General features: G+C 43.1%; 1 protein-coding gene across 1 annotated transcript in view; it reads left to right on the top strand.

Annotated features, from left to right (window-relative positions):
* Positions 1-12929, top strand: part of KLC2 (kinesin light chain 2) — a 263961-nt gene that overhangs the window by 144484 nt on the left and 106548 nt on the right. Inside the window, exon 10 of the mRNA XM_085625737.1 lies at positions 4541-4590. Coding sequence (XP_085481863.1) covers positions 4541-4590 — 50 coding nt within the window. The remainder of the gene's footprint in view (positions 1-4540; positions 4591-12929) is intronic.

Raw genomic sequence — 12929 nt, 5'->3', positions numbered from 1 at the left:
TGTATTCTGTTGGTGTTTGGGCAAGAGCTTTAAGCTAGTATGGCACGTCTGGAGAGATGTTGAATGTGCTACTGGATTTTCCTGCCAATTGCTACTGTTAAGGTTTGAATGCCTGATCATTTGAGACCCTGGCTTGTTCTCACTTCTTTTCTTGCCCCTAATTATCCAATTTCTGGTTGCTCTACTGTGCTGTGCCTGTTGGTGTTAAAGCTTCTATGTTAATTAAATACACTTGTTCGTTAAATAGCACAGAAGGAAGCCCATCCTTGAGTGTGTGTGATAGTTCATCTGTGGCACGGGAAGTAACTGTAGGTGTTGCAGTACCCAGGCTAATTTGCTGTATGGCTAAATACTTAAAGGTCCCAGAGGCGAGACCTATTGGCTACGCCAATGCTTGTTTCAAATATGGGGCCACCCAGACATAGATCTCTTTGCCACATATCTAAACACAAAATGCCCCAACTTCGCCTCCAGGTATCCACACCCATTGTCCAAAGGCAATGCGATATGGATGAATTGGTCAGGCAGATTTGCGTACGCTTTTCTGCCTCTCCCACTCATTCCATTACTGGTGCGCAAACTCAAGCAACAGTCTCTCGCAATGATCCTAGTCGCGCCAGCATGGGCCTGACAACCATGGTTCACAACACTACTGGCACTCTCTGTAGTCCCACACCAAAAGTTGCACCTTTCCCCAAAGCTTCTGATGCAGAACCATGGAGAGATAAGACATCCAGAACCAGCGCAACTGAGCCTAGCGATCTGGCTCTTGAAATCTTAGAGTTTGGTTACCTCAATCTCCCACCAGACTGCATGAACGTTATTGGAGAAGCTAGACGTCCTACCACTATTATTATTATTATTATTATTATTATTATTATTATGTGTTCTTATATAGCGCTCAACTTACCCTTGGGCATCTTGGCGCTTGCATTGGGAACCCGTCCTGGTTTTTCCCTGTGAGATAACCCGTACTGGGCATCCCCAAGGTGAAAGCCAGGCATCCCGCCGCGGGGGGGCCGTTGTGGAGATTAAGCAAGCTTGTTGCCCAGAGCTGCATAGTGTGAACTCGTGCTTAGAGTGGGCACCGAAGCGAGAATTATCGAGTCCGTGGACAATTGGGCTCCGGACCCTGCCGCGTCGGGAATTGAACCCTGGTCCCGGGTCTGACCTCTGCTTCAGGGTATGCCTCCTCTAACCAGTGAGCTACACTTCTCCACTAGAGCATGCTATGCAGCTAAATGGAAAAGATTTGTTGTTTACTGCAATAACTACACAATCAATCCACTAAATGCTTCAACCCAAAATATTATCTGTTATCTCCTGCATCTACAAAGATGTAATCTGGCATACACATACATACTATTACATCTTGCTGCTATAGTAGCCTACTTGCAGAACAGACAACACTTGTCGTTGTTCAGGGTACCTCCCATCAAAGCTTAAATGGAAGGCCTTAAAAAGATAATCCCTCCCAGAATTCCACCCTTTCCAGTATGTAATCTAAACATTGTCCTTACTAGGCTCCTGGGTCCCCCATTTGAACCTTTACATAAATGTGAGCTACAGTTCCTTACATGGAAAGTAGCTTTCCTTGTGGCCATCACATCTCTCAGAAGAGTGGGTGAACTCCAGGTATTAACCATACAAGAACCATTTTTGCAAATGCATCACAACAAAGTGGTTCATGGGACAAACCCTAAATTCTTACCTAAAGTAATTTCGGCCTTTCACCTTAACCAGTCGGTTGAGCTCCCAGTCTTTTTTCCTCAACCAGACTCAGTAGCAGAACGAGCTCTTCATACGCTTGACGTCAAAAGAGCTATCCTTTTTATTACATTGAAAGGACAAAAAAATTCAGGAAAACTAAACAACTATTTGTAGCTTTCTCACCACCACATAATGGCAATCCAATATCAAAAGCTGAAATGGCCAGGTAGATTGTTAAATGTATTCAAATATGCTACCAGAAAGCAAAGCGTACATTATCCATTCCCCCAGAGCGCATTCCACACGTAAACTAGGGGCATCCATGGCATTCTTAGGAAACATCCCCATGAATGACATTTGCAAAGCCGCAACATGGTCTACACTGCACAGCTAGTGTGGGCCAGGCTGTACTATGAACACTTTTTCAAACTACTGCAACTCATACAGGTAGCCACCGCTAACAGGGGAACTGCTGTATAGTCTATGCAAAAGTATGCGATCTACAGCTCATATGCCTCGAACGGAAAATGCTACTTACCAGTATGCATCTGTTCTTGGCATGTAGAGCTGTAGATCCGCATACGCCCACCCGCCTCCTCGGACACCTATATGTGTTGCAGTACTATCTTACTTAGATACATTACACATGGACATCTTTCTATTTCTAACTAACTCCATCATCAACCTTCATGGCAAAACAATCTAAGGTTGGAGTCGATGCCCATGTGCACTACTAACCAAAGGAGGAGTCACCATTCTCGTGACTACAAAGACTTCTACAATAACAAAGTGCAAACATCCGAGCCCAACACCAGATGGCGATCTATGCAAAAGTATGCAGATCTACAGCTCTACATGCCAAGAACAGATGCATACTGGTAAGTAGCATTTTCCTTTAGTCTTCTTCCACTGTGCAGACGGTCATCATTTCCTCTGCCTCCCAGGCCTTCTCCATAGCCCTCAAGAGCAGTGTCTCTACCTGTGTAACCCTACCATTGCAGCATAGCCTTAGAAACACTAGGATCAGCTTTGCCTTACTCCTGCCCCAAGGCAGTAGGTCCATCCATTTTGAAACTTAGTGCTCCTATATAACCTTATTCATCAAACATTTACTGATATAAGGCCACTTCTGGCCATCCCCACTCACAATCTATTTGCACCTATATCATGTTGCACCTGCTCGCTCACTTGCACGCAACAGGATATCATCTCCAGCCTTGAAATTTTGCATTGTGCCTGTCTCACATCGCCTCTTAGGCCCTATCTCTTTCAAGCAGATGTCAATAATCTCCTCTCCCATAACTTACCCCTCATCTCACATCCAGGGTCTTTATTATAGGGGGTGCAGTTCCACTCAGCACACCCTCAAAAGGTGTATGCTGGATGCAGACAGAAAGAGGGCACTGTTTACTGTGCTGCGCTACCTTGCAACCGCTCTGTGAGCAGCACATTAGCGAAAGATGGACTGGCTGTTGAAACCACCTGTTCTACTGTCGCTGCAGGTGACATGGCCTTACCTTTAAAGGTGAGCAGGAATGTCTCTGAAGGCCATGTGTAATATGTGACTATACCCACCTACAGAGCAGTACCAGGGGAGTCCGTGGGACACCGTGCACTTCTCCCAGTGGAAACTCGTGGGGCACACTGACTGGCACTGCCTCTGGTGGTGCAGTCTTTGCACTTGCTGACAGCATCTTTTCCTTTGCACCTGTGTCTCCCATATTGCTTATGAGCAAAGGCAAATACTCCCTCATATGCATGGGGCCACACTACTGTGCAAATGAGGGAATGCCCACTTACAATCCTGCCAGCACACATTTAGTGCCAGAATGATCTATATTACTGAAGGATCTGCACAGGCTTCTGCTGCCCCTACTGTAATACCAAACTGCCACAGGAGCACAAAAAGCATTCACTCATACCCGTTGCATTCCTGGGGCAATTTGTACAGTATGCCCCTAGTTGTCATACAAGTTTTTTTAATACATCTGTTGCTGTTTATATTGGCCTCGTATGAATGCTTTCCCCACCTCAAATCACTTCCAAGCAGCTGAGAAGGAGCACAGCAGTCTTTTGAAATTTGCACCAGATTGGACTTTTCTGTTCTGTATTATTTCAGTTTGTGGCCATGCTGAGACACCAGTTTTACTCTCAAAAGGTAGCAACTTCGCTTCACTACAACCCATTTTCTCTTCCGAAAACTAGACAGTCCCACACGCCTGAAACAATGTGTATCAGCTTTGCCGCTGTCACACCACATTAGTTAGCAGGCAAATGTTTTTATTCTTGAAGCTTTGTGCCCATCCCAGGCAGCTGGTGACCTAGCTTTAGCCGCCCAATTACTATGTGTTGATCTCCCCTCACTTTGAGATAAATTATCCTAACACTTTTCCCGGCCCCGTCTCCGTTCGCCCTTTTGCCCGCTGCTTCAATAAAAAAATCAGTTTCTACCTGCAGTAACCTCCCCTTTCCAATGAATGTCCACGTACCCATTATCTAAATTACACTACCAATTCTGTTTTTGTTTCATTGTCATTGTCTCATAAAATATTGACTTCCTAGGCCTTGGTACTGCATTCAAATGTTTGATATTGAAATGCTTCTGGTACAGAAGCTCAGTAAGAACTTCAGGAAGTGCCTCATCTGTGTTGTGTGTTGCTCTTAGCGTAAATCCAAGAACAATGCATGTCACTGCTGGTCCTCAGTCTGATCCCTGATCTTAGAATGCCTATGAAATGAGGCAGTGTGACGTACCATAGTGGCTGTGGGAAGATTGAAGGTGAGTGAGGACCAATACTAATGATCTCCATTCTTTACTCCGTCGCTGCAGGGGACAATAAACCCATCTGGATGCATGCTGAAGAACGGGAGGAAAGCAAGGTGAGCTGAGTATGGGTTAAAGGTCTAGTCCTAAATAGATTCTGCCTACACTTGTAATTTGTTCGGTATTCTTTGTACTTCCCGCAACATTTGGTGCTTATAACTCTGCAAACATTTATTATCTAGCCTGTGACCCATCTAACATGAATCTCCCTTTTCCTGGAAGCATTGACCGGTTCCCTTTCCAGATAGTGGCAGAATGATTGAAGCTTGTGAAGCTACATGCATGTTGTGTGCGTGCTCCCCAGTTTCAGTAGCTTTGAATATTCCCTTGCTAATAGATAGGGTGGCCTGGTGCTCCCTTTTGTAACTTATAGCAATGGTTTCAGTGGAATCACTAGACAATTCTTATTGATAATCCCTGCTAGATAAATAATGTTTACTATACCAAAGCAGGAGCAAAACATATTCTGCTTACAAATACATTAGGCAGTCAATGTCATAAATGTTATCCTTACGCACAGACTTCATTTGTAGTCGTCATTTTTGAGGTACAGAAATAAAGAGCAACAAGTAATCGTTATCCTAATTTCTGCAATACATGTATCGTTGTCAAACCGGTAAGATCCCGAGTTAGAATTTCACTTACACTTTAAGCTGTATAAACTTCCAGTCAAATTGGTATTCTCTCCCTAATTATGTTTTATGGCCATGTTACTAGGCAGATTTTGCTTCCTTATTTTCCATCTTATTTCATTATTCTATCCACTTGATATCGATTTTTAGTGATTATAGTACCTACCTTTACAGTGTTGAACAAAAACCAATACTACTGAGCCAAATCCAGGGCAAAAACGTTATGCTTCACATAACTGAGCCATTGATGTGCACCTGCTCTAGGCAATCTTACCACATCATTACAGATATTCTTAAAATATAGAAGAGCCTTGTTTGTACACAATCATATCCAAATTCTTAAAGCACTTTTGCCATCTCGAGCTCCCAGACCTTTATTTCCCACTTCCAATCGTAACTGGATTATGGGAGTACTCGATGAGTTAGCCAGTAGTGGTTTAATAATTAAGCGCTCATTTCTGGGCCCTGTATATTCTCCCCCATAGTGTGTTTCATTCCTTTCCTATGCCTTATTCAGTTGTTAGGCCTATCCTCTTTCAGCCTGTTTACTATTAAACATTCATCAGTCTGCTTCTGTGCATGTGTTTTGAAGGGTTCTCTGTTTGTGTTGTGGCCAATTTAGTTTGTTAATTCTGATACCCAAATAATCATATGATTATGACACGATCATCGATCCTGTTCCCGCCCATTATTTTAAGATCCTATTTGTGCGATAATTTACTATTTTGCATTTACAGCCATCATTTCGTTTTTGCCCAATTTAAAAACCAATCTTTTTCTTTGACACTACGCACTTAACTTAGAGAGCAACATTTGTAGCCCCGTTTTTTGTGGGACAGGAGAACTGCATTGACTGCAAATAGTGATGGAACAGTAGCGTAATCTAACCAGAGTGCTGCATTGTATGCCATTTGTGAACTTCACCAATTACACTGCTAATTTTTAAATTAAACAATTTTGATGACGGCAATGGCCTTATCTAACCAATTGTGATAATATTGACCGTTTCAGTTTTCTCCCATTTCTTTATTATCATACGGATACAAAGTTACCTAGATACATATTTTCAGCAAATATATTTGTGTATCCATTACCAGTAAAGCAGCCCAAAACCTTTCTCTCTCCCATCAAATTATGTCTTCAAACCAACTGAAAAAGCCTATGCAGTACTGTTCCCAAGCAGCACTTATTTCATTAATATCCACTCCGGGTAAAAAAACCTGTTCCAAAGTGCCATTCCTTCAGTAAATCCCACCTATAATTACAAGATCTTATATTTTTCCATTATCAATTTTATTAGCTGCATACAAATTAATTCCCTGTAGTTCTTGGCCAGGGTGTCGATCAGGGAGTTGGGTAGGTAAGTAACCATTTTTTTGTAGTCTTCTTTCTTGTGAAATGATGTAATAACTGCATCACTACGAATCCAACACCTTGTTAAACATTAGTATTGCATTCACTATTCTAATTATTAAGGAAGTCCTTATAGTTAGTGCAGACTTTAAAATGTCTACTGGAGTAACATCTAATCCTGGTCCTGTTTTGTTTATCTATGCCTTCACAGCCTCCAGCACTTTATTCTGTGTGATCAGTTGCAAACCTGTTGCATTTTCAATGTCTTCTAGCAAGCTACATTGGGTTTTACCTTGCAGAATTCTTCATTTTTTTTATGATGATGTAAAGTGATTAAACCATTCAGTGGGTAGGGGTTTGCTTGCTAGACCATTAATTCCCTTGGTGATTACCTGCCAAACTTTCTTTGGATCCTTATTTTGCTACCTTCTTTTTACACATTATAAGTTCCTTGTAGTCTGTTCTTTGAGTTAAAATATTATCAGCACTCTTTCTATGTCTGCTGTTATCACCTCTTAAGTGTTAGCTTATCACCAACTTCACTGAACCGTTTCTTAGGATATTTTCATTCTATCCTTTATCAGAAGATTCTTTTTTTTTAGAAATATTTTTGTCAATTTCTAAAATAGTCATAACATAGTTAACTTCAGTTACAGTCAAACAGCCTTCAATGTTATTAGTCATTATACAAAACAATTCATCTTCATATATCTTACATATCCTTGTGCAGTACAGACATGCAGTAACTGTAGATGGGGAAACAATCCCATGGAGCCACTCCCTCCCCCAAGGTCGCCAGGGTGTCTCCGGCTATTGGGGTATCTGCGGGGACTTGTCCGGTAGGGTCCGGTTGAGTATCTCCCACTATTGCATCGAGACCATAGTACCCCCTCCATTTGCCGCACACTTTATGAAAAGTTTTTAGACAGCCCCTTGCCTTGTAGGTGTGCCTTTCGGCTGCCATATACATATCCATCCCTACCCTCCATTCTCGCAGCAGTGGTCTCTCTACGGCTCCTAATTTCCTCGCCACGTCTGGTTTAGCTACTACCAGTGCTAGTGCGAGGAAGATTAATTGAGGTCTCCCTAGATCAACATCATATGAAATACCCAATAGTATAAGTTTGGGGCCTAGGAGTACTTTGGTGTCCAGTATTTTGCCTAGTTCCCGTGTTATTTTTGCCCAGTAGGCCCGAATCCGGGCTCATTCCCAGATGATATGATAAAAGTCGCCTTCTCTGTGTCCGCATCGCTGACATCTAGGATTCTCTGCTCGTCCCATTCTATGCAGTCGAACTCAGTCATAATATATTCTATGTGGCAAGATGGCGTCCACTAGTTGGACGCGGGTGTGAATGGTTCCCGAATAGCTCACCTATCCCTCATGAATATGGGACAATGGTGGAGAACGCTGTTGATTGCGTGAAGCGAAGGCAAAATTGCTGATAGTCTCAAGCAGCGTGAAGGAGCAGTTAAAGGAAAGCAAAAATAAAGCTACCGTGAAAGCAGGCTCCAAAGTGGCAGATTTCAGGACGCGCGGAGGCTATACACAGCTAGGGAAAGTACTCTCACCTGAGCATTGAGACGCGAGAGTGCGAGGCAGAGTCTGGCAGCCGGAGGCGGAGGAAATGGAAACAGTCCGGTGGGAGCATAGGCACTCTCGGTAGCTGGTGGATCGGTGAGCGGAGTCTCGGCAGCCTGTGGAGGATAGTGGGCACGAACTGTGGAGTTGTGACCGCCAGGAGTTGAGAGCCGCGGCGCGGAGGTGCTGGTGAGTGGCCGCGGGTCTTGCGATCAGGGGCTCATCAAGGACTGTTTTGTAGGCTCGGCGGCTGGCTGGCAGGCAGCAATGGGTGGGTGCTGAGGAGGAGCTGCTGCCTGAGCAGAGTTGCTGGTGATGGCGGACTCAGGGGTGGAAGGGTTGCAGGCAGTGAATCTACTCTGTAGGAGATAACCTGCTGGCTGATGTTTGTTGTCGATGGACTGTGGAACCGTGGAGAGTACAGAAGCAGCTGCTTTTCAATTTTTGCTTAATTCAATTATTGTTGCGTCCGAACATCGTTTATTCAATAATTAATAATGCCGCTCAAAACCGTCCGTGGTGGAAAAACAAGAGCGGTTGGTGAAACATTGGTGGGAACCAGAGCTGCGCTAGTGGTGAAGGGTTCCAAAGAATCTATAAGAGATGGGGAATGGGATAATAGCGCACAAAGCAAGGAACAAAATCTTGAGGCTGGTAAGATCCCACAGATCTTTCAAGCCGCAGCCAGGAAAAAATCAATATTGCCTCAGAAGACCGCCAGAATAATGGAAGAACAAGGATCAAGAATTGAGGAACAAGCAAGCAATGAGTGCTAATAAAGACGATGCTGCTCAAGAATCGGCCACTATAGGAAAAGATATAACTTTGTGCATACCTGGACTTGATCAGACAACTTTGGATAGTAGGAGTTTAGAATTGGCAGACGAAACTGCTGGAGTAAGTGACGATAAGATTGAATGTACTAGCCAGGAAAGTGAGTCTGGCGACAAGTTTTTCTCCCTTTCTGAACCTTCGGATGAGGAGGATTATCAAGCATATAAGAATGGCTCTCTTTAAGGCTTGCTAACCAATATTGGCAACGATTCAGATAGTACTGCTCTGGAGATAGAAAATTTAGAACTACTCACAGTATGTAAGCTAACTAAAGGAGGAGGGCCTGGTATAGAAGGGATGAAGTTTCCTCATTGGGACTTTTCCTCCTCAGGAGAAATGACGCCGGATGGAATGAACTCTTTTGATCAGGCTGCGGGTAGTACGGCTGAAAAAGTACAGGGGGAAATATCGTTAGAATCAATTTATAGATGTCTGTCAGAGCTTAGATTGGAAACGCGATCAGAGAATCTGAAAACTCATTCGTCATGCCGTAAGCTTCAAAACACAGTCGGAAGCTTAGCCAAAACATGCAACGACTTCACAGAGAGAATGTCTGAAGCAGAGACATGAATATCGGCGCTTGAAGATCAGATGGAGACACAAAGAGGAATCACAGAAGCCATGAAAGCTAATAACGATGATGTCCAAATTAAACTTGTGGTGTTGATAAATCGGTTGCGCCGAAACAACCTTAGAATTCTGGGGTACCGGAGGGCAGTGAGGGACAAGACGCCCGTATATTTGTGGTGGAAATGTTTGAAGAGGCTTTTCCAGAATTGAAAGAGTGGAATTGGACACTGGAAATACAAAGGGCGCATAGATTCCCATTTAGGCAACGAGCAGCGAAAGCGGGACAATCTGAACAGCGACCAAGGGCGATCTTGATATCCCTGAACAATTTTTTGGCACGACAAGCGATATATGATCTGGCACGGCCTGACAGGAAGAGGACTGGGAAGGATACACAATTTTTTGTCAGACCGGATTACTGCCATTACATAGTGGAGAAAAGGTGGCAGATGCGCCAATTGATCAATCCTTTTCAGGTGAAGGGGGGGCGTAAGTGTTTTTGTTAAATCCGGCCACGCTTAAGGTTGTAAATAAGGGACAAACCTGGTTCTTCACTTCGGAGACTGCAGCTAAGGAATATCTCCAGTCGTTGTGATTAAGATTGCTGATTATGTAACGATTTTATTTGATCTTATATCATTGTTTACTGTAGGTAAATGAGACTTGAGAGAGGAGGCTAAATTAATTTTTTATGGTATTAGGGAAGGGAAGCAAAGTTATCCTCTCAAGGGAGTAAAGATAGTAAGCCTGGGAGTAGGATTATGTTGAGGGATAGGTGATCACTAGATGGGCTACTCACCGAACATCACAAGGGCAATTGGCCCTAAGGCCTCTATAGTAGGGGGAGGGCACGTGGGGGGTGGGGTTTGGGGGACTGGTTGTGGGGAAGAGTGGGGTGGACACTTAGGGGTAAGGGGTGGGGGAGGTTGGGCAAAGTATAAATGAAAAAAAAACAATTCATAGCATATATAAATGGGTAAATATGATTTGCATAGGATTTTCCAAGGTAATGATATGCAATTGGCAAACTTCCAGGACAAATGGCATCTAAAGGGACTGATAGGGGGCTACGCATATGCTCATTTAATGTCTGTGTACTGAATAATGATAACAAAAGGCAACGAGTAGCGGCCGACTTAAGGTTGATAAATCCCGATATTTTGTGTGTACAAGAGACTCACCTACCCTGGAGCAAATGTAAGGTATTGAATGAGCTCGGCTACACATTGATTACAGCAACTAGACAATCTAGCGTGAATAGGGGTGTTGCGATTTTAGCTCGGCAAGGAATCTTTGCGACGGCTAAAAAACTGGCTGATAATTTAGGGAGGTAGGCCATAGCAGAGTGCACTGTAGGGGACAGTAAGATAGTGATATGTACAGTATATGGATCAAATTTAGACGAGGCTGAAACATTGTAGCATCTAAATGTGGAATTGGCTTTATGGGACACCCCGCTGATATTATGTGGGGATTTTAACATCCACGGGGAAGGGAAGATGTGGGATATGGACTAAGAGAAATATACAGGGCGTAAACCAAATGTTTTTAGGGCTTTGCAACAAATCTTAAAGGGACATGGATTAGTCGATGTGTGGACTTTTGTAAATTATAGAGACCCAGGCTATACGTTTTATTCATATCCCCACAATAAATTAGTTAGGCTGGATTATATCTTTATCTAGGTTACTTATTACAGGGGCAAAAATGCAGGTATGGCCTAGGATCACCTCAGATCATAGCCCTTTAGTACTTGATATCCTTAGTATAAGTCAAGTAAGGAATCATAGGTCATTTACTTTTAATAGGAACCATCTTTGGGATAGTCAGTTTAACGACCATATCAAAATCTGGGCTTCACAATTTTTAGAGAGCAATAGAGGCTCCACTACCCAGGCGATAGTATGGGATGCATTGAAAGCGGGGCTTAGAGGCGAAACGCTTAGTTATGGGTTGGCTAAACAAAGGCAGCAGAAGATTTTCATGCAGGGACTTTTGGAGGACTTAAGGACAGCTGAGCGGGGGCTTATACAAGTGATAAGAAAGGGAGAATGTCAAGGAGATTCAAACTAAGATTGCTTGTTGTAAAGCTTAGATTTATAGGGTTTGGAGTCAGGAAATTGCAGGTAAATATAAAATTCATAAAGAAGAAAGATATGATTATGGGGAAGCCACAGGTCGGTGTTTGGCTCAAAGGCTTCGGGGTAGGCAATCCTCACAGAAAATAGTGTCGTTGGATGATGGTAAGGGGAATACAGTAGAAAATATGGAAGGAATACTGGAGGTATTTCATACTTTTGATAAAGAGTTGTATACACAAGATATAGTGTAGTGTAGTTCCCATATCCCTGATAGGCTCTGCGCATTGGAATAACAAACACTATAAATTTGACATAGGACTAAGGTCAGTATGTCTCTATCGAGTATATTAAACTTAATTACTTGTGTGTGCCTGCTAACTCAGAGGTCACTAGAAACTTCTCGAATATACAAGAAGGGATTAGTCTCTGACAACCGCATAAACATGACAACTTTGTTTACTGTTAGAATTGGAACAGTCTCAGAATCGTGGAAACAATAGATAACAGTTTCACTCAGTCAGTCGTGCATGCTTTGTTTCTACAGAGTTGCACAGAAATAGAGAGACGGACGTTTCAATAAAAGGGTTTATTGAACAGTCTTATTTCTCATGCAAGAGATATGAATTGCTACAATCGTAAGACAGACTGCGAAGTACAATATGTACGAGGTTAGCAGTAAGATAAAATAATACTGCAATATCATGGTTTGTAGCTATGACATATATTAATCAAAATACATACATAAATAACATAAGCTAAAATGTGATACTCATCTGATGCTTCTAAATTGTTCTACCCCAGTGTACCTAACCTAAGTGCAGTACGAGGTTTGAAGTAGGTGCCATTTCTAAAGTATAGCTAGCTATATTTTAGTTTAGCCAAGAGTTGCCAAAAGTTTCTCTAAGTTCTAGTCAGCTCCATACCTTAGAATGAGAGAGGTTGGAATCTCTTTTCTGGACTCGATAGTCTAACCCCCCGCAAGGGAAGTCCGAGAGCACTGGAGCTGGATTCTCTGCGAGGAGAATGGCAGCGTCGGGTCAGTGCATCAGGCTGGAACTCTATCTCCTTCCGAACTTGCTGTGGCGAACCGCGTAGTCTGGGTTGGATCGAATCCGCCGGGAACCGCAATTTGCCAGGGCAAGTGCTGGTATATTTATACCTTGAAGGTGTCTAGGAATACCAGTATTGACGTAAAAGTCGGGCAGAGGAACGTCCTGAATGAACCCCTAAGGAATAGATGTTCATGCATACATAAAAGTTCTTGGAGAAAACAATATTCAAGCTGAGGGAAATTCCTAAAGGCTTAAGGGTCTGGTTTTCCAGGAATTCGTTGTGACGTGGAT

This window comes from Triturus cristatus, chromosome 9 (genome assembly GCF_964204655.1).
Source record: "Triturus cristatus chromosome 9, aTriCri1.1, whole genome shotgun sequence".
Lineage (NCBI taxonomy): Eukaryota > Metazoa > Chordata > Amphibia > Caudata > Salamandridae > Triturus > Triturus cristatus.
Note: the sequence above shows the minus strand (reverse complement) of the source record. Positions and strands in the feature narration are given on the sequence as shown.